Source organism: Meriones unguiculatus, chromosome 1 (genome assembly GCF_030254825.1).
Source record: "Meriones unguiculatus strain TT.TT164.6M chromosome 1, Bangor_MerUng_6.1, whole genome shotgun sequence".
NCBI lineage: Eukaryota > Metazoa > Chordata > Mammalia > Rodentia > Muridae > Meriones > Meriones unguiculatus.
The window spans coordinates 165,130,947-165,158,049 of NC_083349.1; the positions used below are offsets into that span (position 1 = coordinate 165,130,947).

A 27,103-nucleotide genomic window follows, 5' to 3' on the forward strand; every position below is an offset into this window, starting at 1 on the left:
TGGCTCACTGGGCTTTGTCCACTGTGTTCCCCCAGGCCGGGCCAGTCTTCATGATAAAGCTTCTCTGCGGCTGGAGCAGGTGCGCTCTGAGGACCAGGGCTGGTACGAGTGCAAAGTTCTCATGCTGGACCAGCAGTATGACACATTCCACAACGGCAGCTGGGTCCATCTCACCATTAATGGTGCGTAAATGTTTCTTGGGAGTAGCCAAGGAAGATGGCCTCTGGGGTCTACACCAGAGGAAACCCTTCTATTAAGAGAGGAGCCCCTATAAGCCCTGGCCCCATAAGATCTTGGTTGGCGTCTCCTTTACACCCATTAGGAATATTCCTGGAGTTCATGGATCAGTAGCATGGAAGCAGCAAGTCCCTGTGTGCAGGCTAGTATCAGAGTTCTTCCAAGGAAGGCTTGAATCTGCTTCTGGGAACCAGGGGGTTTGAATTGGTCAGTGTTGGTGTCATTTCCCAGCCTCAGGTAACTCTGCTAGCCCAGGAAGTGCCTCTTCTTGGGTGGAGTTCCTTGAAGCCCAGCATGAATCTTTCTAGGTTGCTCATTTATTTGGTTAATAAGTACCAAGGCTCTGTTATGCTCCTAGTCCTACAGCGGGTGACAGGTAAATAATATGGAGTAAACCCAGACCCATTTCCTGCTTCAACAGGGTTTACCAGCTAATAAAATGTGAGAATCCCTGGAAGAGGGACTGTTTTAATGGCTGTCAGTTATTTATAGCTCATGTTAAATGGATTGTGCTATGCACAGATGCTTTTCATGTGTCTGACTAGGGCAGGGAGGCCTGGGTGAGCTTGCTGAGCTCCAGGCTTGGTCTAGGCTGGGATGTTCCAGGGTCCTCATTGGCAGTGGTCTGAGGGTCTTCACATAGGGCAAGGCTTTAATAGCATACTTGCTGAAATGTGCTACAGCTGGCATAAGTCTGGTGTTATATATGCTGTGGCCAGAAAAGAAGAATCGATGATCCTAGACTAGAAAATTTCTCTCAAGATGGTTTTGTGAAGAATGATTATGTCTCTCTTTCACTGGGGTTGTGAGAGACCCATTCTCTGTCTGGTTCTGGGAATCTGCCCAGAGTCTGGAGAGAACAGAGTATTTTATTTTTTTCTTAAAAAAATAAATATATATATTTTTTCAGTGTTGGGAATCAAACCTAAGGTTTTGAGCAGGCCAGGCACATGCTATGCCAAAATTATATTCTCAGCCCCAGAAGAGATTATTTTATCAAGAGCATTGGCCTATAGTGCAGAACACTTTAAAGTTGGTCACTCAAGGTCAGAGGTGGGACAGTCACTAGGTGCTTGTTAGGGACAAGCAGATTTTAAATCCTGTGTGGATTTTCTCCAGCAGCAGCCAGCTTTTCCGTGACCATTTGAGCCAGTTGTTGTGTGCACAGGGAAAACTCCTCTCACTGGGAACCTAAGCAAATCATAACTCAGAAGGTAGATTTGCTGCTCAAGGCTTTCACAATTGAGCATCAAACCAGGAGATCCTGCATCATCGTTTCCTTTTTTTTTTTTTCCCCTGTGCCTTTTCCTACTGCCTGAAACCGCCTTGAGGTGTGGCCTATCTCTCCCATCATCCTGATTGATAGTGTCTATTCTGGGAACCCAGACACCAGCTACGCAGCCAAGAATCACGCTCAGGGAGGTAGAGTTGTTCGGAATTTATGTTCTGCTAGATATTGTCTTTGTTTGCATGGGTTGATTACTTAGGCATGTCTAGTTTCTCTGAGTGGAATACATGTGGACCAAGGTCTGCCAAAGATGTGGCTTATTTCTTAAACTCATTGCGTATTAAGTCACCGGGGCCAGATAAGTCATCTGTCTGAGTTTCAGTTTCCTCAGAAAGAGCCTGTTGGTAGGGCTTTGCAAGATTCAGTGGACTACTATGTGAGATTGTGTCTTGGTCACTAATTATCTAAGGGGTAGTTGTGGATAAGATAGCAGCCACATGGTTTACTGTGGGGAAAAGGGCAAGCAGACCAAAATGTGGTTGGTAGGGATAGCTGGTTAGAACGCACTGAGGACTTTGGTCCTTTAAAAGTCCTCATGAATCTCCGTATGAGACATATTTCCCAGTGTCCTGTCTGTGGTGGGCACTGGGTGTCAGGCAGGGAGCATGACTCAAACCTGGTGTTTAAAATCTTCCAGTCATGTAAGGAATGATCACCTTGTGCCTTTGGGAGCACAAAGGAGGGAAAGCCTCTCTGAGGACACAGCCTTTGTCCAGAATCTTGTCCAGGGAGGGACTTAGGTAAGAGCAGGGAGTGAGGTGGCAAGGAGCCTTCACTAGAGGGACCAGCAAATCTGGAAGCCCAAAGGAAGCAAGGACCTCTATGAGGGAATGCAGGCAGGGTGTGGCCATGCAGGCCTTGGGTAGAGCATTGAGTCTGGGCAACCACCTGCTCTGTGCTTGAGAACCAGGCCTTAGCAGAGGGCAGTTCGCATTACTGGGAGATGCAGAACACATCCTACCTGGAGAGAGCTCCCACCCAGCCCTACTTCCTCTCTTCCGAAATTTCTTCCTGTGTAAATATTTCTATTCTAGATAGACAGTGGCAGGTGCCAGCCTTTTGTCACACCCCAAGTACAATATATAGTGTCAGGAATTTTGTGACGGGAACCTTTGGAAATAGAAGGGCCAGTACAAAATAAGAGTTTTCCACAAATTATCTCATTCTCCTCCTGTGTTTTCTTTTGAAGACTGGCTGGGTAGAAACAATCCCAATTACTCCTTTATCACATATAAAATACCTCCACAATCCAAGCCAAGCCTCCCTTTAGGTCTGGTGTATGGCTTGGAGGAGCGGCCAGCTTATTTCTAACCTGCTCTATTAATTATAGGGAACTTGCAAAAGGAATTAAGCCTAGAAATGCAGCTGGCAAGCTAACACCTAATTCAGTAAATAATTGAGAGTCAAACCATTATTTTCCTGAAAACTTGAATTTGTTCAAAGCACTTTCCTGATTAGCACCTAAATAATAAAGTAATTATGTAATTAGTAATTAATTTGTCACTTCAGGACATAATTTAATTTATTATCTTTTCTTTTAAGCTTGACACCAGAGGTAATAGAGGCTGTGGTTGAGTTAACTGACTTCCTGGGGCAGGGTGGGTGAATGTGGGCTCTGGCGTGAGTACACATCCTCAGTGCCTGGAGGCTGCTGTCCAAGACTTCTTTATAAGGACTTGGGAGGGCTTGTCATCATTGCGGTTAGTGTCTTTCTGAGGATGGCTGGCTTTCTTGAGGATGTGTGTTTTATGTGAAGAAATGTACTTCTTTATTTACCCTGTAGTTCCAAATGTCCTTGTGTACCCACCCAGCTATGGGTACTGGAGATGAGGGGCCAGGATGACCCTACATGGTCTTCCTTCTAAGAGGATGTGTGTACGTGATTTGTATTGGAGTATGGATGTAATGTTGTAGGCTTTCATTCATTCATTTATTTCATTCATTCTTCCAGTCGAGGTTTGTTGAGCACTCTACATCCAGGAACTGCAGGGAATCTCAGTATTCAGTGGCACCAGGAAAAGGCACCTGCTCACATGAGTCACAGAGATGGGGTCTGGCTATAGAGTTCTAGGGCCAGTGAGAGTGCTACAAATGGACAGTTGTTGAGGTTGGAAGTTCTTGCCCAGGGATGACACAGAAGGCCAGTATTGTTAGAGTCAGCAGGAAAAAGTGTCCGGGAGATAAGTTGGCACAGGCAGGACGCAATCCTAGTGCCCTCTGAGTGTCTCTGGGAGCATGGCTATAGGAAGGGGGAAGGAGCTTTTCTGAAGCTTCTCCTTAGTCTTCAGATCAAAGCTCCCAGGGATGACAATGGCAGGAGTGATGGCAGAACAGTGAGAGTTTGCTGTAAGCATTCATCTGCAGTTTTTACAAGATCTTTCATAATCCCTATTTCATTTATTACCTACATCAATTCTAGAGGGCAGAGGATTTAGATAAAGCCCAGAGAATCTGAGGAGCCTCTCTGAGATTATATGATAGATTATATTATAGGCTAGTGCTTGAACTTGGGCCCTTGCGAGGAACCCAGAATGGCCTATCCTGGTATCGCTGGCTTTGGTGTTGGTATTCAGTATAGCCATTTTGGAAGACCATGGAACCAGTAATCTGAGAGGTTGAAGTTGACCAGATTACCTCTGCAAGCAGCTCAGGCAAAGGGTGTTGAGTTTTTTAAAAGCTGATTATCCAAACAGGATAGAATGTTAATCATACCTTCAGTGCATGAGAGAGAATAGCCTCATGTAAACAGGGGAGAATTAAGAAAGCCTGAAGAATTCACTACTTACCTTTATCCACAGGAGTCAAAGAGGAGGCAGGTGGTTGGGAGGTTGGTTCCCCCCCTCCCATGGAATGAGGTAAAAGTAAGACTGTGTATCCTTAGCCTGGGACCTGTATTAGGCCTTGGTGGAACATAGTCAGGAAATCAGCAAATGAATGGGCTTGGTGGAACTGAGATACTCAAAGTGTGAAAGCCTCTGTGTAGCGGGATAATCCTGCAGGGAGGTGGGAGATTCTTCAGTCTTGTTTATGTCATATTCCTAGCACTGAGCATGGCAGCTTTCCAATGGTGGGAAGCTTTACTGGGTAGAAGCTAAGTTCGGCCAGATGAGTGTAGAATTTTTGGAGCTAGCCAGAGAGTAGTAGGTCCAAAGTTGACTGGATTGTCTCTGTAAGCAGCTCAGGCCCAAGGTGCTGATTCTCTTAAAAGCTGATAATCTAAACAGGATGGACTGTTGATCACACCTGCAGTGCACAGGAGAGGATAACCTCACATAATCCTAGGACCTAGGTCTCCCCACCCCTGTGATATCCCAGGTAGGAGTTTCTTCACTATTTTTGTTCCTTTGTTCTTGCATACAGCAGAGCTCTGCACAAGTAGATGGGGCCCACCTCTCACTTTCCTGGTGTCCTTTGCAGCCCCTCCCACCTTTACAGAAACACCCCCTCAGTACATCGAGGCCAAGGAAGGTGGAAGTATTACCATGACTTGCACTGCTTTTGGGAATCCTAAGCCCATCGTCACCTGGCTCAAGGAAGGGACCCTCCTCGGTGCTAGTGGAAAGTACCAGGTGAGTACAGCTCTCTCACCATAATCACTCTTCCTCATCCCCTCTCCCTGACTATCTCCCATCTAGTGCCACTGGCCACTGATGCTGTGTGTGCAGACCCAGGGCAGATACAGGCAAAGAATGGCCTGTCTTGACTGCAGGCTTTCTGTTGCTTCTTGTAGGGAGATGAACGAGGAGGCCCTTGTCCTCCCTGCCCCTGTCCATGAGTCCCTGAGGCCCTTTCCGGCTTCTCAGAGCTCATCTCTTTGCTTAAAAGACACGCTGGTGAGGCCCATGGGTTGATGTTGAATTCTTTCTCTTCCCCCAGGTGAGTGACGGTAGCTTGACGGTGACATCAGTCAGTCGGGAGGACAGAGGCGCCTATACCTGTCGAGCATATAGCATCCAGGGTGAGGCTGTGCACACAACCCATCTGCTTGTTCAAGGTAGGGGGACCTTTTCAGCCTCTTTTATCCCTGGAACTCTGCAGGAGGCTTCCAGGCCTGCTGGACCATGGAGAATGTTTTCTCATGGCACAGCCTGCCCAACTTGGGGGCGTAGAGAAGCTGGGTGGGAACTGTCTCATATATATCACTTACTGTGTTTCTTACCTTGGTCAGCTGGTGTGGCAGGGAGACAGGGACCATGCTGAGCCATTTTAGATTTCCTGTGAGAGAGCATTCCTGCCATGTCTCCACCTTCCTCAGAGAGGAGATACCCTTGTACCATCATTCCATCAGTGACAGCATCAATATATGAAGATAGGACTATACTCCAAGCACCTGACATTTAAAGAACGCCAGGGACATTGAGTAGAACTGGGTTCTGTAGCCAGCTGTGAGATGTTGGCTTGTCCTGTCTGGTGCCAGAGTGGCCTGAAAAGGGCTGAACACTCACTGCCCAGGATGGGCAGGGTGCGAGGCAGGGGTCTCTGCCTCCCTACCCTCTGCACGCTGGAGTGGCAGTGGGGGTTAAGGGCATTTGTGTCCTGAGTGAGGGCTGAGCAGGAGCTGGGGTCATGGTGGGAAGTGGTATACCTCCTAAGAAAGAGCCAAAGCCCAGCTCTGCTGAGGTCTGACTTCCTAATTCCAAGGTTTGCTGGATTTTGCCTCTCTGTTTCCCAGCCTCCTCTCCCAAGTGGCCATCTGAACCCTCTAGCTGGGGAACAGTACAAGGCTCTGTGTAATTTAGAGACAAGATCAGGCCTTCTACCTTCTGGCCTGAGCTCTGTTGGAGAGCGTTGGGCAGGAAAGGTGTATGGAGGTTATAGAGGGCTGGTCTGGAAATCATGGAGCAATTGCAGGTGTGGTAAAGAGGGATACCTGAGCCTCACAGCAGCTGGAAGCATCTCCAGGATGCCCAGACACCCCATCTTGAGCATCCCAGAGCTTCCTGGGAGGCCTGGTAGGGGTAGGTAGCCTTCCCAGTCAGGAGAGGTGATGTTTATTCCCTGTTCTCCCCAGGGCCTCCCTTCATTGTTTCCCCTCCTGAGAACATCACCGTCAACATCTCCCAGGATGCTCTGCTTACCTGCAGGGCAGAGGCGTATCCCAGCAACCTCACCTACACCTGGTACTGGCAGGATGAGAACGTCTACTTCCAGAAGTGAGCAGCACCTTGCTCTAACCCTCTCACATGGTGTCCCCACAGGCCCCTACCTTGAGAGAGGGGCCTTGGCAGTGCCTGGGAACCCAAAGTTTCCTTTCTGCCTCTAGGGGAGGTGAAGGGACTCATTGCTACCTTGCTTGTATTTCTGCCAACATCCCTCCTCTCCTTGCCTGCTTGTCACTGTTTTGCAGTGACCTGAAGCTGAGAGTGCGGATCCTCATTGATGGGACACTGATCATCTTCCGAGTGAAGCCTGAGGATGCTGGGAAGTATACCTGTGTCCCTAGCAACAGCCTGGGGCGCTCCCCATCTGCCTCAGCATACCTAACTGTGCAGTGTGAGTAGAAGTGAGGGAGAAGGCTCTGGGCATTCTAGTAGGTGCAAGCTGTGCTAGCTAGATTGGATATTGAAGCCCTAATATGTTTCTGAGGAAAAAGGAACACCTGAGGGAAGAATAGGGATGGCCCCAAAAAAGGTCATGACCAGCCTGGCCAAACCTGATATTGGCATATATCTTCTGTGGTCTAGTCATCACTAGGTGTTAGCCAGTTCATTGATTCAAGCTTAGGCCAGCTTCAAGGACAAACAGACCTTAGCTCTGAACATTTGCCATTCAGAATGGCAGTCCTTATGTTATTGGCTGACGGTTTATACCTGGACCTTGAACTAGGTGCTGCTGGGCACATTTTTCTAGGTGTCTGAGGGAGCAGGCTTAGTTTCTCTGCCAGTTGCACTCTGCCTTTCCATGTGTGGACATTGTACACTGAGTGGAACAGGGCCCTTGTGGGTGACTTGGTCCGCTTCTGTACCAGACTCCTTCTGGCTACCTAGTCCCTCTGCTGTGGGGCTGTGAGTCTCAAAAGGATGAGCTGCTGTTCAGCCAGAAGCATAAAGGGCTTCTGTGTGAGCCTGAGATTCCACTTAGTATTAATACTTGGGTGCCCTGGGTTGCTTCCCTACCCTGTGACAAGCCGGACATTGTGACAGAGTGAGATGGGAAAATGGGTAATGAAGATTAATGTCTTCCTCTTGATTCATGGATGGCCCTGTCACTCAGGCAACAAAGGCTGCATGTTGTTGCTATAGGTGACAGACCTCCATTATTAGAATGCTGGTGTGGGAGAATTACATACCTCCGAGGACAGGGCTAAACAGGATAGTATGGTGATCTAAGCCAGCCTCTGAACAGAGGACAAGTAGAGGAACAGTTGGTGGCCTTGGGAGCTTTCCCCGCTGGGTGTTTGGGTCTGAGTGTTTGCATGGGTCTTCTGTGAACAGACAAGGTCATAGTTGTGCTTCCTGAGGGATGACTTTGCACTGCTGACAACTCCCAAGGATTTGTGTCATGCTGTGGTGCACCTTCTAGACTTTTATGAGCTGCGAAGCCTGGGATACTGGGTGTATCCTAGGAGACTAGGCATACTTGTGCAGCACTGGGGAAGAAGGGCTACAGGAAGGGATGCTTCACCTTGAAGATGTGCCTCTCCCTCTGGACTAGATGCAGGCAGTGCCACATGAGCTAGAAGGTGGTGATGGTGCAGGAGTGAGCAGGCTTATAGGGATCGCTTCAGAAGGATGTTGAACCAGCCTGGGTGAAGGCTCCACCCTTGGAGCTGTGGACCACTGTTCTCCTGCAGAGGTGGCTTGGTTTTCCTGGCTCTCCCAGCACCCCCCCCCCCAACTCATCCCTTTTTACCTCCTTCCTCCCTTCAAAGAGAATCTAGGGAGTTGAGATTTATAGGTGGGTGAGACAAGGATCTTTATTTCTGCTAAAGAGCAGCATTCAGAGTATTTCCCATTCATAAACCCTTTGAAAACCTTGGAGGAATTAAAAAAAAAAAGGACTATCATACAAAAGTAGGAAGCTACATCTAAATATATAACTCGGCCTGTTATTTATGTAAGGCTGTTCTCTGAAGAGCTCAGAATGCTTAAAAGGTACCAGCTCATTCATCACAGCCTTCCTAGCTCCGGATCATTCTCCTTTGTAGCCTTAAAGGTCCTGGGGGAGAAATGAAAGGGGTGACTTAACTTTTAGCACAGGGCTACAGGCCTCTCGTGATCTGTCCTGGGGCCATTATAGATTTTAACTTTAATTGCAGAGTCAGGTGGTATCGAATCCAAAGGGAGGCCAGACGTGCAGCAGAAGGAGTACCTACCATTATGCTTGGGACAGCATCGTCCATGGAACTGACATTGCTCTTTTGGTTTAGGATGTGAAGTAATTAACTGCTTACTCCCAAGAAACTTCGGGATTCAAAATAGTTGGAGAAGTGCATGGTCATTGTTGGCTTGGCAGGGCTGGGGTAAAGTCTGTGGTGAGAGCCATTTCCAAGTTCTGAAGACCAGGGCAGTTTCAAATGTGCCTCTGAATGCCTCCAAGCATTCTTCGACCTCTTAAAGTTCTTAAGAGCAAAGTAAGTTGGGCAGATGAAAGATGGATGCAGCTTGCCCCAGCCTGCTGTGCATGGCCCCTAGGCTGTAAGCGCTGGAGAGCTGGGATTGTTGGTCTTACTAACCGTGGTGGCCTTGGCTCCTGGCACTGTGTTGAACATTGAGAATACCATCAGTAGTTGTAAAGGTTCCTTTGCAAAGGAATGGGGTTTGTACACTGGATCACCTTCTGCTTTGATGGCTGGCTCACCTGGCTTTTCATGTTTTTCCAAACAACCCCTTTCACAGACCCAGCCCGTGTCCTCAACATGCCCCCTGTAATCTATGTGCCCGTGGGAATCCATGGCTATATCCGCTGTCCTGTGGATGCAGAGCCACCTGCTACTGTGGTGAAGTGGAATAAGGATGGCCGGCCACTGCAGGTAGAGAAGGTATGAGTGAAATGCATGTTGGCATTAAGAATGAGGAGCATCCTTCTGAAAACGAAGATGCTGCCTCTGGGCCCTGGTTCCCTGCCAGCCCTACTCCTCCTAAAAAGCCGCAGCAAGCAATGAGTAACGTTCTGGCAGGAGTTTGGCTGTGCTCCATGCCCACAGGGGATGCCAGCACCCGCTGAGCTGTTCTTCTGTCCTACACTTGGTCTAGCCCAGCTCAGACCCTGCCTGGAAGTGGCTGGGATGCAGAGCTTGTGTCCTGATCATGGCTCCCTGCTCTTTGATCTATGTCTGGCAGAACTTGGGTTGGACCTTGATGGAGGATGGCTCTATTCGCATTGAGGAGGCCACAGAGGAGGCTCTTGGCACTTACACCTGTGTGCCTTATAACACTTTGGGGACCATGGGCCAGTCTGCCCCTGCACGGCTTGTCCTGAAGGTGAGTCCGCAGGACTGGGCATGGCCCCTGTGCTGGGCAGTGTCCCTGTTGCCAGTCTTTTACAACTGTCTCTGTACTTCTTTAGGACCCCCCGTATTTCACGGTGCTACCTGGCTGGGAGTACAGACAGGAGGCTGGCCGGGAGCTGCTCATCCCCTGTGCAGCTGCAGGGGACCCCTTCCCTGTCATCACCTGGAGGAAGGTACCTGGGCTTTGAAGCTCTTGCTCTGTGGGGGAGGCATAGAAGATCCAGGGGGTGGTTCTGCTTGGACCTGTGTGGACAGGCCAGATGTCAGGAGGGGAGGCAGCATTAGCAGATAGCGGCGGGCCGTTGGCAATGGGCTCAGGGAGTGCCCCACCATCTTCATCCTCTTTAGACTCCTGAGTGGTGAGCACTTGCCCCTTAACCTGAATCCCTGCCCCTATCCTCTTCCCTACTCCTTGTTTGGCTAAGGTAGGGAAGCCCAGCAGAAGCAAGCACAACGCCCTGCCCAGCGGGAGTCTCCAGTTTCGTGCCCTGAGTAAGGAGGACCACGGGGAGTGGGAATGTGTTGCCACCAATGTGGTCACAAGCATCACTGCCAGCACCCACCTCACTGTCATCGGTATGTGGCTGAGTAGGTCAACCGGGGTGATTTTCTTCACTCTACAGGTGTCTTTCCTAAGTAAGGCGAGGGACGACAACTTGAAACCCTTGACCTCAGGAGGCTCTGGCAGAGGTCAGGGTCTATGTTTGCCCTGTCTTGGGAAAGGCAGACATGTGGAAGCTGGAAGGAGTAGAACTGAGTGAGAATGAGACCGTGTGGCACCTTAGCCAGGCACTGAGCTGCCTGAGGGCCAGGCCGTGTCCATAGCCCAGGGTGCAAGGTGGTAACTAGTACTCCTTGTTCAGATTACTCAGGACATGTCAGCCCACCTTCTTGTAGCCTGTCCCTTTGGGGCCTGATGTCCACAGTTGTACCCAAGGCCAACACTGACCACTGCCAGTTAGGTCATGAATAAAGTGGTGTGCACCTTGTCACTCACAGTCCATCAGGGAAGTGCCTGGCCATTCTGCCTAGAGTCACATTCTTCATACCCAGTAGGGGCTGGCCTCGTACCTGAGGCTACTGTTGTCTGCTGTGGGAAACCTGGATGTCTTTTGTGGATAGAGATTAGTAATGGGATGTGATTTTTTTTTATTTTTTGTTTTTTCCCAAGACCTCAAGGGAATGCTTTTTTTTTTTTTGGTTTTTCCCAAACCTCAAGGGATTTTTTTTTTAGCTCACAAGATGCATGGGAATTTGGTCAGGATGAGAAGGGTTGTTTTTTTTCCCTCTGGCCTGTGTTTCTACTGTTGATGCTAGCGTATACAGTTGATGGGCTTTTCTCTCTGATCCCAGTAGGACCATTCTGGGTCTGGCATCCTGCCCTCACTGCTGCCACTTCCTATGATGCATGTTGGTACTATGTGCTTTGTCCTCTCCTATATCTCCTACAAGGTGATGGGGACCTAGCAAATAGTCTTGGCTTCTTTTTGTCTGAGCTGTCTTCCTTGGTCTCCAGGCACCAGTCCCCATGCCCCAGGCAGTGTCCGGGTCCAGGTCTCCATGACAACTGCCAATGTGTCCTGGGAGCCAGGCTATGATGGAGGCTACGAGCAGACATTCTCAGTTTGGTACGGACCTCTGTGAGTCAGCCCCGCATGCTTTGCTCTCTGCTTCTCCTTCCCTTGCCCCACTCAGGGCATCCACTTTGCCCTATTCTTTCCCATCCTGGGGCGGGTGGTGGGCCCAAGTAGGCTAAGATCTGTACTTGCCAGCTCTGCAGACAGCAAAGTGGTCCAGGCAGTCATTGAGTACTTAAGGATGCTAGGGATATCTATAATGGACTCACTGTATCCTCATGTCACCACCCAGGATGTTAGGGTATTGATTTAGGCTTAAATTGTACCTCCTTCTGCTCTCACTTTGGTTTCTATCAGTGCCCCCTCATTTTATGTCTCACCTCATTCTTTCTCTAGGCTCCCAGTCTTGAGGGTGTTGTGAATAGCACCTAACATATTGTCTAGTTTTTAATCTGTTCCTTGCCCAGAGATGCCAGTTAGGAGAATGGGTGTTCCCACCTTTGCCCTTGCCTCAACTTTCTGTACTTTCTCTCTAGGATCTTGAGCACATTGTTTTCATGTCTGTTTTTGACCATGCCAGTGACTTAAGATCCTTGCCCAAACCTCAGGGCAGGTAGATCTTACAAATGTGTGGACCAGGATGAGGACCCAAAGCTTGGTATGGTGGGAAGAGAAGCCGAGTGGTACTCTTTCCCCGCCATCTCTCTAGGGCTTTTCATTCCTAACGTTCCTGAGCTGGGAACTGCAGCCTTCAGCTTCCCAGACAGCATCCTCAAGTGGGGAAGAGGAAACTTTTAGTTCCTTCTCTTTCAGCCTGGTTCAGTCAAGTCTGGGGAGGAGGACCAAGCAGGCTATAGACCTCAGAGAGAGCCTTCAGCAGCATGGGCTTGAGGGAGCCTTCCATTTCCCCGGCAGTTCTCAGACTGAATGCATATCCTGGGAGTTTTGAGTTCTTTGTGGGTGAACTGTACCTAGATGGAAGGAGCTAGAGTCAGAACAATCTCCCACCCCTTTTCTGTGTTCTTCTGAATGGGGGAAGGGTCCCAACCCACTGCCTGGGCCAGGAAGTGACATCCGGTGTGGCAGGCCTGTCTTTGGAGATGGACAGATGTTTGGGCACAGATGCTCGTTGCCTTTGGTGCTGTTTTGTACTGCTGCGCACCTCATCACTTTTATCATACTCTGCTCACCCACTCTGGTAAGGATGGGCAGTTGGCACACTAGAGGAAGTCTTCCCCTGCTTTCTGAATGGCCGTAGCCCACTGTACTGACACAAACACTCGGCTCCTGCTGTTTTTTTTTTTTGTTTTTGTTTTTAATTATTCTTCCTATGCTTTCTTTTGCCTCAGCCCACATTATTCGGCATACCTGATAGCTGGTTTTTAGTGAGTCTAAAAACTGAGAGAGGAACCTGTAGCTATCTGATCAGTACAGCTCAGGGATGATTAGAGAGGCCAGTTCCCCAGCAAAATGTCTCCTCTCTGTGGTGTCATTGGGAACTGCACCTGCAGCCCATGGCTTTCTTGCCTATTGGGAGTTGAGGAGGATGGCTTTAGAGTAGAAAACCTCACACTTAATTCTGTAGTCTTCATCACTGTGACTTTCCCCTTGATTGTGATTTATAGCCTTCCGTGCCTTAGGAGCCCTGGTTCTGCCACGGGACAAACCCCTGGCCATTTTTGTTACACGCCTTGGACATCCTCAGATGACCCAAGTTGGAGTGGATTGAGCGGAACATCCTGTGATACTCTGGGCCACACTTTTGTCTCTCCCTGCCAGAGTAGACAGTCAAGGTCATCTAGGTTCCTTCTCCACTCATATCATTGCCCGGATATTCATCCTTGTTCCCAGTGTCCCTATTCTATCAAGACAGAGCCCATTTGTAAAGTAGTATTTAGAGTGGGTTTCTCCCACAAATGCACTTGGTAATCTGACCAGTATCTTCAGCATGATTAACACCAAGGAGGACCCCTTTTCACTGGGAAGGTACCATAGTGGGGTATGCCCTGGTGCCAGGAAAGTTGGCGCGGCCAAAGCCAGGCAGGCAACCCCACCTTGGTTATCCCTCTTTCTGCCTTTGAACCTGGGAATGCTTATACTTTCATTGCCTTTTCCTTGAAGACCTTGCATGCCTGCCATTCTCTCCAGTGTGACCCACCCTGCCCCTTCTCCCCCATCCCCTCTCTCTTTCTCTCTCTCTCTTTTGGCCAGGATGAAGCGGGCTCAGTTTGGGCCCCACGACTGGCTGTCCTTGTCAGTGCCACCGGGCCCCAGCTGGTTGCTGGTAGACAGCCTGGAGCCCGAGACCGCATACCAGTTCAGTGTCCTGGCCCAGAACAGGCTGGGAACCAGCGCCTTCAGTGAGGTGGTCACTGTGAACACTTTAGGTGAGGCCCTGGGCTGGTGTGTATTGGGGCTATTTCATAGCGGATCTGAGCTAGACAAAGGTGATGGTAGTGATGGTCATAGAACTAACATGAGGCCATAGCAGGTGCTAGCAGCTTACAAAGTTCCTCTGTAATGGCTTCTTTTATTTCCCAGTAAGGATTTGCCACGTTCTTCCGTAGGTTTCCCTGGTCCCATATCATGGCATTTTTGGCCATATTCCTATTGCACCCTTCGATTGAATGGAGAGGTTCTGTGACATGTATGAATGTTTGGCAGTTTTACAAGGGGACAGAGAGTCTTCTGCACTATCTGACTGTAGTTGTATGTCTTCTGGGTCCAAGAACAGCTTTGGCAAGCAGATGCTTCTCAGGTGGACTGGAGGTCATGGCTCCAGCCCCCTTTCTGCCCTGTGGACAGCAGGTGTAGAATGTTCACCCCAAATTTTTAAAGTTCCTCTGAATAGGGTCTCACCTATTCAAATAGTTCTACCTGGCTTAGCACTCACTTTGTAGACTAAGCTGGTCTTGAACTCACAGAGATCTGTCTGTCTCTGCCTTCCAAGTATTGGGATTAAAGGTGTATACCACCAAGCCTGGCCTGAGCCTCATTTTGAGCTCAAAGGAATCCAAAGTATGACTTATGGGTTGTGAGAAGATCTTACTAGTTCTTTTTTTTTTTTTTTTATTTCTTTATTTAACATATGAGTGCTGTATTTGCATGTACATCTGCATGATGGTTGTGAGACACCATGTGCTTGCTGGGAATTGAACTCAGGACCTCTGGAAGGGCAGACAGTGCTCTTAACCTCTGAGCCATCCCTCCAGCCCTTACTAGTCCTTGGGATGAGAGCAAAAGATACAGTCACATGCCTCTTGGCAGTGGGGAAACCATCAGAGGAAACCACATCTGAGAAGTGTGTCATTAAGCAATGAGGTCATTGTGTAGATGGTATGGCACCTCCACCGTGCAACCAGGAAACATAGTGAACCTTAGGTCAGTGTCGCTGAGGCTGGTGGAACAGGGCGGGCTGTCTTTACCAGAAATCTTTTCTGTTGTGGGAGTTTGCTCCAGCTATATATAAAAAGAAAGCATAGTGGAGTAAACACATAAGCTGTGGCATGTTGGGGTGTTGCCATTGTCACATACTTTGCACTGTACACAGCTGCACGTTACGTGACCGGCAGTGCCGTAGATGTGTTCATACCAGTGTCACCTCAGGTATGTGAGGAGCGTGCTGTTCTGTGTTATAGTGGAGACCCTCTGACTAGCCGATGGGAGCTTTTCAGCTCCATCATTTATTTCATGGGGCACCATCAGGGATGTTGCTGACCTAGATGTTATGATGCACTAGGAGCGTCTCTCTTCTCTATGGTGCCTGCTGCATCTTCCCTTGTGAGGAGGTGCTCCCTCTTCTTGCGGTTGTCCTATCCTGAAAAGAGTCACAGAGCTTTGGGTCACCAGCCCTGACTTCTCTTTCCTAGGACCAGGAGGGCTGCTCTAGGTGACACCCTCTCCTTTCTTTGAAACAAATTCATTCTTTGTTAGGCTCTGCTTCCTGCATTGGGTTCCCATTGTGGTCATCATCTTTCGTCTTTGTTTTTCTTCTGTAGCATTCCCTGTTACAACTCCAGAACCCCTGGTGCTGGTGACCCCACCAAGGTGCCTCACAGCCAACCGGACCCAGCAGGGTGTGCTCCTGTCCTGGCTCCCACCTGCCAATCATAGCTTCCCCATTGACCGCTATATAATGGAGTTCCGAGTTGGGGAACGCTGGGAGATGCTAGATGATGCCATTCCAGGCACGGATGGAGATTTTTTTGCCAAGGATCTGTCACAGGTGGGGACTTTTCTTGCCTCTCGTTCCCAGTTTCTGGAATTGTTAGGACTATTTGTAAAGCCACTGAGCATTGAGTGATCCACCTCAGGGGCAGAAAGTCAAGCCTTGCACTGGCCCTTCTTATCTGCGGCTTTGGACTTTCCCTAGTCTGCTACCAAAGGTTGGAATTGGTCCCCAGACCAGAGCTAGTTTAATGACACAGACAAATACAGACAGTAGCTAGGGGAAGGCAGGGAGAAGCCAGTAGGGATCATCTGCCCCAAGGCCTCAGTTTCCTGGGTTCCAGCCAGGGTGGACTGAGGAGGCCCTAGAAAGGTTATCTTCTAGGATGGCCAAGAGAAGGACTCTCTTAATAATTCACAGTCCTGGGAGAAAACATGTTTCCTCTTTTTCTGCTGGACATCTTTTAAGCAGGAGCATCTTATTTTCTTGAGAGAGAAAACAGCTCAGAGAGATCTCATGTATTCTTCCATCTCCTCTCTCCGGATGCTTTTTATGGCCAGCTGGAATTGCTTCATGATGCTGTCTGAGAGCTCACTGTGCATGTGTCTCTGTAGTCTTCCAGTGGTCTCCTGTGCATAGCCCGTAGCTCTAACAGAGGTGGGACTCTGTGTACTATAACATCGCCCAACATGAACGGTCACCATTAAACCCTTCCTGGGACCAGTGCTCTGGGCACCCTGTTCTGTGGAGATCATGCACAGGGTCAGTGGTGGTCCCAGGCCCCTCAGCTGACTGGGTATTGTCCCTGGATTGTAGGATACCTGGTATGAGTTCCGGGTTTTGGCTGTCATGCAGGATCTGATCAGCGAACCCAGCAACATCGCCGGTGTCTCCAGCACAGGTACTTTGGGTTCCAAAATTATCTAACAACAACCAGGGCCTAAGCCTCAGAGTCACATGAGAGTCCCTTTGTGAGACAGCTAACCTGGGAGGACAGGCTGGGTTGGAAGCTTAAACAGGAGGCTAGTTGAAACCTTGTTCTTCCTAGCATTACTGAAGCCCATCAGATCTGTGTTCCCATGACACATGATGTTTCGTCCCACTGTCTGATACTTCCGTGAGCTAGCTGAGGAAGGAAATCCACTGGATCTTGTCAGAATGCACTGCTTGCTATACACTGTCTGTTTGCTCTGGAGCTCTGCTGTGTAATGGGGCGGGCACCCTGAATTAGAGGGAAGATACAGCAGGTCAACAAGTGTTTGTTGGATGCCTATTATAGGCTTCCTTATAATTATGTGGGTTTTATTTGGAAAATTGTTGTTTGGTGTTGTTTTCCTTCCTTCCTTCCTCTCCCTAGATTTTTTTTTTCCCAGACTAAATAAAGCCAACTCCCTAGCATTTTCTCCGTTTATCTTTCTTTTTCTTGGCAATGGTCCCATTTCCACATATCTTCTCTCCATTCCAGAGTTCCTGGAACACAGCAGAGACCCACTCCAGGGAAGTGGTGTCCTTGGTTTGGGAGAGGCTTTTGCTTAGTAAGCTAGCTTAGCACCATTTCCTTGGGTACAGCACGTACTAAGACTCCTGGGATCAGGTTACAAAAGTCTTGGACAGAAGATCCTTGTAGGAAGCCTCTTGGAGTTACAAAAGCATTGGTGTGGGCAGAGGGGAGAAGAGAAGGGGAGCCAAGGGTACTCGGGGAAGAGGAGAGTGTGATTTTTGTCTTATATGTTAGGTACCCTGGGGCGTTTGTGTAAAATCAAGTTGTCTCCCAAAGGCAGCAAAACTCAGCTGTGTCTGTCTTGGCTTCTCTCCAGGGAAGAGACTCAGAGATGGAAAAGATGGATGAAATAGATTCCAGCCAGAGCCCAAGTAGACAACTTGAGTGTTTCATGCGCTCAGGTCCATGAACTGTTCTTACTCAGTAGCCTTGTGCCTGGCTCCCAGAAGTAAAGGGGGCATGCCTAGTTAGGCAGTCCTACATGGGTGGAGGCTGCGTCAACTACAGCATTCTCTGTAGTTAGCTCCCTGAAGACTGGCTCCAGCCGTGTAATATGGATCTCTTTGTCCATTATCATTATTGATGTGGTGTTGAACTCTAGCCAGCCATGTCACAATGTATTGACTCTCCCCTTGGTGTTCTTTAAGAGTGCCACTTACTGATATGACTGCCCTGTGCGTACAGTACAGTGGGCTGGAGCCTGGTCCTGGCTCTGTCACTAACTGGCTTGTGGATCTGGCACAGGGTGAAGCTTTTTCTCTAACTGAGGAAGGGAGCACTGAGCCCATCTCATCCTTTCTACAGCTCCAGCCTGCTTCAGAGCCTGGATAACTGAGTTGTACTAGTCCTTGCTTCAGGAAGCTGCCAGCCTGTCCTCTAAGGGGTTAGAAGATGGATGGGCCTAGACTCTATCCTAACAGGTCCCCTCCCTGGTTTAGAATTTTATCCCCAAGGTGTCTTCATTGTCTTCATTCATAGGAGAAGACAGAAAATCCCAACTGGAAATCAGAGCAACTGTGCTCCTGTTAGGGTACCAGTAGCAGAGTGAGCCAGCCAATCATGTCTTTGTTTAGTGAAGTGGGGTCTGTATATAGCTCACGGGGTTACTATGTATGGAATCATATGCATTGAGGTGCTTTGCCTCAGTGATGGACAAAACAGCTGTAGAAGATGGTTGCTGGTTATCCCTCACAGGGAAGATGCAGGCATCATTTCTTCTTAGTAACCTCAAGGAAGTTACTTGACTGTCATAGACTGTCCATTTCTTAGCTTTCCACACGCTGCCGCACTGAACTCTTCACACCCCAGCCTTGTGTGCTGGAGGGAAAAGTTCTAGGGACCAGGTGTCAGAGTAGGTGGGGAAAATGTTGGCAAGCACGAGACCCATGTGCTTCTGGCTTTCCTTGCAGACATCTTCCCACAGCCGGACCTGACCGATGATGGGCTGGCCCGGCCGGTGTTGGCTGGAATAGTAGCCACCATCTGTTTCCTGGCGGCCGCCATCCTCTTCAGCACTCTGGCTGCCTGCTTTGTCAACAAGCAGCGCAAGCGCAAACTCAAGCGGAAGAAAGGTAGGTGTTTTGTCTCCTCTGCTTGCCTGGCCAAGGTCAGATGTTCTTTAGCAGGATGCAGGAAGAGCACTTGTGGTATTTCTCCTCTGGAAGCAGAGACACAGGGATCTTGCAGGCAAGCTTCAGTGGCAGAGCTGAAATTTTAAGATTTAAGAAATATTTTTGTTCGTTTCTGGGAAATTCCATACATACACACCAAGTATTCTGATTTTTATCCCTCTCCCTACCTATCTCCAGCTCTCTCCAGGACCCTCCCTGCTTTATGTTGTTGTTGTTATTATTATTATTTTGACAGAGAGGATCTTGCTGTGTAGTCCAGTCTTCCTTGGAACTCAAGATTCTCTTGTCTCAGCCTCCCAAGAGCTTGGATTGTGCCTTCATGCCCAGTGGGACTTGATTTGAAAGGAGGAAAAGGAGAGCAAGGGTGGTGGGCCAGGATGGGCCAGGGCTGCAGGGAGAGGGGGCCTGGTGGTTGCATGGGCCTCTGGGCTGGGCTTAGAGCTACCAGGCAAGTACAGCCTTTCCCTCTGTGGCTTTGTATCAGGCCTTTCTGTATAGGGTACCAGGTTCTTTGTTTGTTTTGGTGGGCTCAGGCTTCTTCCTTTTTTTTTTTTTTTCTCTTCCAGATCCTCCACTTTCCATCACTCACTGTAGGAAGAGTCTTGAGTCTCCGTAAGTTTCTCTGGCTGCTGGGGGGTCTGTAGGTATAAGTGGGAGGCTGGACATAAGTAAGTTCTTAGTTTTAGTTGGCCTCATTTCCCTAAGATATTTCATGTTTGCTGATCTGGCATGTCCATTTTAAGGTGCCCACATGGGTTGAGGGAGCGTAGTATAGATAGTTCAAGCTCGCAGCTTATTTGTTTAGCCTTGCAGTGTTATATCTGTATTTTTTTTTTTTTTTTTTTTTGGCCTATGCTTCGCTAGAGTCAATGTTAGTATTAGCTTGCATTTCTGAACAGCTATGGAATAAAGTTGGAGTTGTGCATAGGCACGGTGTACCAAATTTAGGGGCAGCCCAGAAGAAAAGTAGCTATGTGGGTGTTCATTCCAGAAATGAACGATAGTGTCTAGACAATTGAGAGAGTTGCCCAGAGTTTCTGACCAAAATATTCAGCCCATCCATGCCTGTTTCCTTCAGAGTCACTGTTATGACAATGAAAATAAGCTGGAGGCTGTGTAAAGCACCCCATATCAACTTCTGTTTGTTTCACTGATAGCTTGTCCTCTGGCAAGGTGAGTCCTGAGAGCATCCGCACACTCCGAGCCCCATCTGAGTCCTCTGACGACCAGGGCCAGCCTGCGGCCAAGAGGATGCTGAGCCCTACAAGGGAGAAAGAGCTATCCTTGTACAAAAAGACCAAGAGGGCTATCAGCAGCCGGAAGTACAGTGTGGCCAAGGCTGAGGCTGAAGCTGAGGCCACCACACCCATCGAGCTGATCAGTAGAGGCCCGGATGGCCGCTTTGTCATGGGCCCGTCGGAGATCGAGCCCTCCGTGAAGGGCCGTCGAATCGAGGGCTTCCCATTTGCTGAGGAGACGGACATGTACCCTGAGTTCCGGCAGTCGGACGAGGAGAACGACGACCCACTGGTGCCCACGTCTGTGGCTGCTCTGAAGCCTCAGCTGACCCCTATGTCTTCCAGCCAGGACTCTTACCTGCCACCACCAGCATACAGCCCTCGGTTCCAGCCTCGTGGGCTCGAGGGCCCCAGTGGACTGGGAGGACGACTCCAGGCTACTGGCCAAGCGAGGCCCCCTGCCCCTCGACCCTTCCACCATGGCCAGTATTATGGGTACCTCAGCAGCAGCAGCCCTGGGGAGGTGGAGCCTCCACCCTTCTATATGCCGGAAGTGGGCAGCCCCTTGAGCTCAGTCATGTCGTCCCCACCCCTGCACACCGAGGGGCCTTTTGGCCACCCCACCATCCCTGAGGAAAATGGAGAGAACGCTTCCAACAGCACTTTGCCCTTGACTCAGACACCTACAGGAGGGCGCTCCCCTGAGCCCTGGGGCCGGCCAGAATTTCCCTTTGGGGGACTGGAGACCCCAGCCATGATGTTCCCCCACCAGCTGCACCCCTGTGATGTGGCCGAGAGTTTGCAACCCAAGGCCTGCCTGCCCCGAGGACTGCCCCCAGCCCCACTCCAGGTGCCTGCAGCCTATCCAGGCATGCTCTCTCTGGAGGCACCAAAGGGCTGGGTAGCTAAGTCACCTGGCAGGGGTCCCATCCCGGCGCCCCCTGCCACCAAGTGGCAGGACAGACCTATGCAACCTCTGGTCAGCCAAGGGCAGCTAAGACATACCAGCCAAGGTATGGGGATACCGGTGTTGCCTTACCCGGAGCCAGCCGAGCCCGGGGGGCACGGTGGCCCCAGCACATTTGGTCTGGACACCCGGTGGTACGAGCCCCAGCCCCGGCCCCGGCCCAGCCCCCGGCAGGCCCGGCGTGCCGAGCCCAGTTTACATCAAGTGGTGCTACAGCCCTCCAGGCTCTCACCTCTGACCCAAAGCCCCCTCAGTTCCCGCACTGGCTCCCCTGAGCTCGCTGCTCGTGCCCGACCTCGACCAGGCCTCCTTCAGCAGGCAGAGATGTCGGAGATCACACTGCAGCCGCCAGCCGCGGTCAGCTTCTCTCGCAAGTCCACGCCATCCACTGGATCTCCTTCACAGAGCAGCCGCAGTGGGAGCCCCAGCTACAGGCCCACCATGGGCTTCACCACTCTGGCCACCGGCTACCCTTCTCCTCCACCGGGCCCTGCCCCTCCGGCACCCGGGGACAACTTGGATGTGTTTGGACAGACACCTTCCCCTCGAAGGATGGGGGAGGAGCCACTCCGGCCAGAGCCCCCAACAACCTTACCTACTTCAGGGTGAGTGTAAGCCACCATCTCTAGCCGACTTCTGGTCAGTCTCCCTGTCCCCTACCTCCCCATCATCCCAACAACAGGCTTGTTTGGGACCACACTGCGGCACCCCTGGGAGAGGAGTTCTGGCCACACACTAGCAGAATGTCAGAATGTCTTCACTGGAATGGATGGGCTTACCTGCTGGCACCCTGCCAGTCTCGTCAGGAGTCTCCTCACCCAGCCCAGAGTTCTGTGAAGGCTCTCCATGCGTCAGGAGTATGGGGAAGGGGAAGGGAACAGCATAGCAGGTAGTGATGCCTGCAGATGGTGCCCTTGAAGTTGAGGCTGGCCACATCCCTGTGATCTTGGTGTTGGATGGTGGTGGTTCCCCGCAGATGCCTACAGATCTCCAGTCTCCTCTTGTGTAGCTACTTCACATCAAGCAGGAACACTGATCAGGGGCCCCGTGTGCTCAAATACCCGCCTCTTACTTAGCATGTCCAGTAAGTGGTGGACTACATGTGTGTGGGGAACCATGTCCCCACCCACATGCGTGCCTCACAGGAAGCTACAGAAAGACAGACAGACAGACAACAAGCTCTCGAGATCTGCCCGTCTGAGAGTGCACACTCTGTATTGTAGCAGCTGGTACTCCAGGTACCAGTCCACCTGGATGCCTGTCTGTGCCTCCTCTTCTGCCCGCCTGCCCTTCCCCTTCCTCCTAGCCTTTGTTCCTTCTCAAGTCAGCCCGTCTTCCTCTTCTCCTGCTCCATCGCCTTGAGGTTGACCGAATTTGCTCTGAGGAGCCTGCCATGCCTCTGTTACGCCCACCCTGCCCTCTTCCCTTGCCTTGCCCTCCTCATCTTTTTCTCCCTTCTCTTTCTGACTTTTTCTTGGGTTCAGTACTTTGGTCTCTCCTCTTGATGTAGTGGCCTGTGGAGGGAAGCAGAGTTCTAGAGGAGGCTGTCCTGGTGGTGGTGGGGATGGGAGGTAGCTGGAGAGGAGTGAGCCCAGCCCTCCCCCCCCACCACTCTGCCTGCTGGAAACTGCACAATTACCTCAGTGCTGAGGTGGGAGTTCCTGGTGGGCCCACCTCCGTCTGCAGGAGATGCTGTTGCCGCACCGTCTGTGCCTTGCACAGCCCCGCTCACCTTCTCTGTTCCATCATGCGTTTGGTTCTCTGGCTTTCTCTTTTCCCTCACCCATTCTCTGACCTCACCTGTGGGTCTCTGCTCCATGTGCCCCCTCCTTCCCTCTGGGTGTGCGTGGGTGGTTCGTCTGGCCAGTTTTGGTAACTGCTTTGTTTCTGATTATCTCAGCTATCTGGGCAGTGTTGTCGAGACAAGCCTCTCCTCAGCTCAATAGGTAAGGGAGCTCATCGGTGGGGCGGGGAGGGGTGGGCAGGTGGATGGGGCTTCGGCAGGGCCATTGCTTCCGTAATAGGGGATCCAAAACATATCCCCTCATTGCCCCATCTGGGCAGCTGCTGCTGGGTGCCCATGGCTTCTGGATTCCCACATCGCACTGCTCTGCTGTTCCAGCTGCCCAGCTGGCCATGCTGGAGCACTGCCTAGCTGCAGCTTTTAACCTCCAAGCCCACACCCACCCTTCTAGAACAGACTGCAGTTGTTCTCACTCAGACCCTTGCCATCCTGCTTCCAACACCCTCATAGACCTCCACAGCAGCTGCAGGACCCTGCATGAAGCCCAAGGGATCCAGAATTTCCATGATCAGCTTTGCCTCTCTACCCTGGGGCCCTGTTTGGGCCCATACTGGGATCCAGGGCTCTCTCATCATCCCCACTTCATTGTTGTTTCCCCAATAGACTCAGGGATAGTGTCTTCCCTGCCAACCCTCCCCCTAAGCTCAGATCTTTTCCTGGGGTCGCTAGTCCCTCTCTCTTCCTGGGGTTTTTAATTTTTTTTTTCTTTCCTGGGAATCTTAAAGAAAGAGGTCTCTCTTCCACATCCATCTGAGTCCTCGGGGTCAGGTGGCTTCCAGCTCTTTGAAGGTGGGAAGTGTAACCACTCTCCCATGCTCCTTGCAATCTACAGCCCTTTCATGGTTGTTGCAGGACTGAAATGTGACCTTATCCTTAGAGCCACATTGCTTTCAGGGTCCCTGCTGTAGCTGGCCTCCTTAGGTCACGTTCTTGGGAAAAGGCCTTGGGAGAACTCATGCCGGGAAGAAGGAAGTTGATTGGGCAAAAAGCTGAAAACCCTAGAGATCAGCACTGCCCTCCCTTGCCATTGCTGACTCCTCCAGCATTCTTCCAGGTGGAATCCAAAAGAGGGGGCTCCCATCTCTTAAAGATGCTTGGGACACTCAGAGCTCCTTCTTTGTCAAGGCAACCTAAAGAAGTGATTGGATTTTTTTTGCCGTATGCTCTATTGCCCATGCCTTAGGGCTGGCAAACTGCCCTGGGTGAGAGAGTGGGAGATTTTTTTGTGTTGGCACATTTGGCTTCCCAAGTGAGAAGAAGCCACATGCTTTCCTGCTCTCACTCTCTTATGCCATGGGGGGCTGCTCTTTCTAACTCGGGACTATAAATCTCATTGTGTCATAAGAGAGGCCGTCCATAAAGAGACTGTAGGGACATTTCTTTATGACCTGCAGCTATAAAACTGTCAGTATCCAAGAGGCCCTAGCATTGTGTGTGCGGCTGACCGAACGTCAGCCTGCAGCTACCTGTGAGAGCAGGATCCTATAGTGCTTGGGAGTTCACCTGCTTCTGGGGCCTCCTGTGGCTTCTTGGATGGATGCTACAGATTAAGTAGAAGGATTAACTCCCCTGCCCCATGCCTGTCCTCCCCTGGCATACCCCTTTGTTGCCCCTGGGGTTTGGTAGCCCTGGGACAGCTCTTACCCAGTTCCTGGAAAGTGGCCGGACTCTAGTGTCATTTGTGATTTCCGTCCTTCCCCATCCCCAACTCCACCGACCCTGTCTTTCCCAATGGCTTCATCATTTCAGATCTGAGAGAACCCAGTCACATTATCACTGTGGCAAACCCAGAAACCAGGGGCAGCAGTGAGAGACAGTTGTTCCTCCCCCAGGCCTGGATAGTATCCCCACCCAGAAGAAGTGTCCAAGTTAGGCCTTTGTGGTGCTAGGCAACAGAAACCTCTGCTCATTCTCCTGCTTGCTGAAAGACTCCCTGGGTACAGGAGCTGCTGGGCCATGGGGAAGCTGTGGCCCCTCTGTAGATGCTGTCTTCATGCTGCGCCTTTGCATGTGTCCCCCTGGTCTTGCCTGGAGAAGTTGTGATGCTTCTTGTCTGCGTTTGTCCTTGCTTTGTTTCCGCTTCAGTTTCTTTCCTTTCCTCCTGTTCATTCCTGTTGTCACTTCCCCACCCTGTCCTCTTTTTCTCTCTCCCCTCTTTATCCTCTTCCCAGCTCCCATCTCGGTGTGGGGAGCTGAAGTATGTGGATCTCTTCTTCTGTGGGTTGCTGGGGCCCAGCCACTTGGCTCAGTGCCCACCTGATGCGGATAGTGCTCGGATTTTCCATCTCTGTTCTATTTCCCCTTACTACCTACTGTGCCCTCTGTGATTCAGGAGCTGGAAAGCATAACCTGAGCTCCTTTTATTAGGTTTTCTGTGGGAAGGAGTTCCCATCTGGACACAAGCCTTTCCTGAGACCTGAGGCAGAACACTGAGTCTGCACTCTGACTCTATCAGAGAGGGTCCCTTTGTGATTGGGCTGGCTTGGTCCTGCCTGTCTCCAGGGTACCTAGAGAGCACTCTCACCTTTTCCCTGGCTATATCATATATTTGAAAACTTTCCCCATCCTTTTACCCATGGTAGGAGGAAGCAGCCTCCAAGCTACTTCTTTGTGACTACTGTCTGGGGGAGTAATGGAGAACTGTGTTTTTCTAGTTTATCCTTCTGTTGCTATGATAGACACCATAACCAAAAGCAACTTCAAGTGTGTATGTGTGTGTGGGGGGGGGCGGGTTGTCATTATTTGGCTTACTATAGTACATCATTCGGGGAAATCAGATCAAAAGCTCAGGGCAGGAACTTGGAGGTAGGAATGGAAGCAGAGGCCATGGAGAAACTCTGCTTGCTAGCTCATGTTCTTGTAGAGACCATGCCTGCCTGCCTAGCAATGGTACCACTCACAATGGGCTGCACCCTTCCCAATTTAGCAATCAGGAAAACGTGCCACAGACATGCCTGCGGGCTACTCTAATGGAGGCAGCTAGTTCTTCAGCTGAGTTTCCCTCCTCCCAGGTGTGTCAGTAATTGCTATCATACGTGTCTTAATGGCTAGTTCTTAGGGCACTAAAACAAGGAAATAGCCAGCTGGATTTTGACTTTTCTGGCCCAAGGTTTTCTTGTGTTGTAAATCTGCCACCTCTTTTCTCAGCTACCCTAGGGAGCAGGATGCCAGGCAGTTAAAACCTCTTGGGTTGAGTGGGTGGGATGGGAATTTTGCGTGGACTGGCATGGGGGTGGATTTTAAAGTAAATGTTGGCACATTTTGATAATTTGGAGCTGCAAGGAACTCCAACTGGATCATAGAATTGGGATTTACATGAAATGAGAGACCATCAGAGCCCACATGCTTGTTGGTCTTTGTCAGTAATATTTCTGGATCATCTCCTGGGAGAAGGGAAACTGAAGTCTGCAGCATTCCTGTATGTGGAGAAAAGTCAAGACTGACCAGAAGGAGAACTGAGCCTTTCCTTGGGAAAGCAGGGTTGGAGTCTGTTGTAACCACCTCACCTACAGGTCAAGTTCAGGTTTACTGGAGAGCTTTATTCCAGGGTTATAAGTTAATCATCCTGCTTCTTATCCCAGACTCAACACCAAAAATTTTCAAAGCTGGAACAGTGCCAGGTAGACTTGGTATTGACAACGGGACACAGTTATCCTTTCTAAAAGTAGGAGGCAGGCTGATACTGAGGGCCCGCAGCATTGTTGGTAAAGATTACTGGAAAAAAAATACTTCGTGTCTTTATTGTATAGCTCTTTCAAAATGGACCCGTTATGTCTGTCCCTTTCTTCCCACCTGCCCTGCTAGAGACTTGCTTTTATATTTGCCTTTGGCATTAGGCAAGCATGTCCTGGTGCCTCTAGGAGACATCGTCAGCTGTGCAGCAGTGTCTGAATCCTGGGCCAGGAGCTCAAGCAGGTGGGCAGCAGGTATCCTGGAAGGGCCAGAGTCTGGCTGCTTCTCAAGTGAAAAGTTTTCTCTTCCTCTATGTGTCACTCTATGTTGTTTGGGAGTTTATGCCTGAAGATGAAACTTTACAGTCTCTCTTGTTCTGTCTGTGACACCGACACAGAAAGCGTTGAGGGGTCAGGGTACCGCAGAGCAGACGGGTGAATCAGTGAAGCTTTGTTTTGTCTATTATTGCATTTGTTCTTCTTCACTTAAAGAGCAGTTTATCCGAATACTGAGCTGGGTATACCTGGATTAGTTGCTGTCCCCACTAAAGTTGAGTTTCTTTGTCAAG

The 27,103-nt window shown here is 50.3% G+C and overlaps 1 protein-coding gene across 4 annotated transcripts in view; it reads left to right on the forward strand.

Moving 5' to 3' along the window:
• Positions 1–27,103, forward strand: part of Igsf9b (immunoglobulin superfamily member 9B) — a 55,567-nt gene that overhangs the window by 12,447 nt on the left and 16,017 nt on the right. Inside the window, exons 3-19 of one of the 4 annotated variants that reach the window (XM_021659265.2) lie at positions 36–182; positions 4,943–5,094; positions 5,402–5,519; positions 6,537–6,678; positions 6,873–7,018; positions 9,364–9,506; positions 9,808–9,948; positions 10,034–10,150; positions 10,403–10,553; positions 11,494–11,617; positions 13,766–13,941; positions 15,553–15,779; positions 16,539–16,623; positions 18,633–18,794; positions 19,421–19,466; positions 20,012–21,664; positions 22,960–23,005. In XM_021659265.2, the coding sequence (XP_021514940.1) occupies positions 36–182; positions 4,943–5,094; positions 5,402–5,519; positions 6,537–6,678; positions 6,873–7,018; positions 9,364–9,506; positions 9,808–9,948; positions 10,034–10,150; positions 10,403–10,553; positions 11,494–11,617; positions 13,766–13,941; positions 15,553–15,779; positions 16,539–16,623; positions 18,633–18,794; positions 19,421–19,466; positions 20,012–21,664; positions 22,960–23,005 (3,776 nt within the window). Of the gene's footprint in view, positions 1–35; positions 183–4,942; positions 5,095–5,401; positions 5,520–6,536; positions 6,679–6,872; positions 7,019–9,363; positions 9,507–9,807; positions 9,949–10,033; positions 10,151–10,402; positions 10,554–11,493; positions 11,618–13,765; positions 13,942–15,552; positions 15,780–16,538; positions 16,624–18,632; positions 18,795–19,420; positions 19,467–20,011; positions 21,669–22,959; positions 23,006–27,103 lie in introns of those variants that run through there. The other 3 variants (XM_021659263.2, XM_021659264.2, XM_060371149.1) reach the window with 3 other exon arrangements.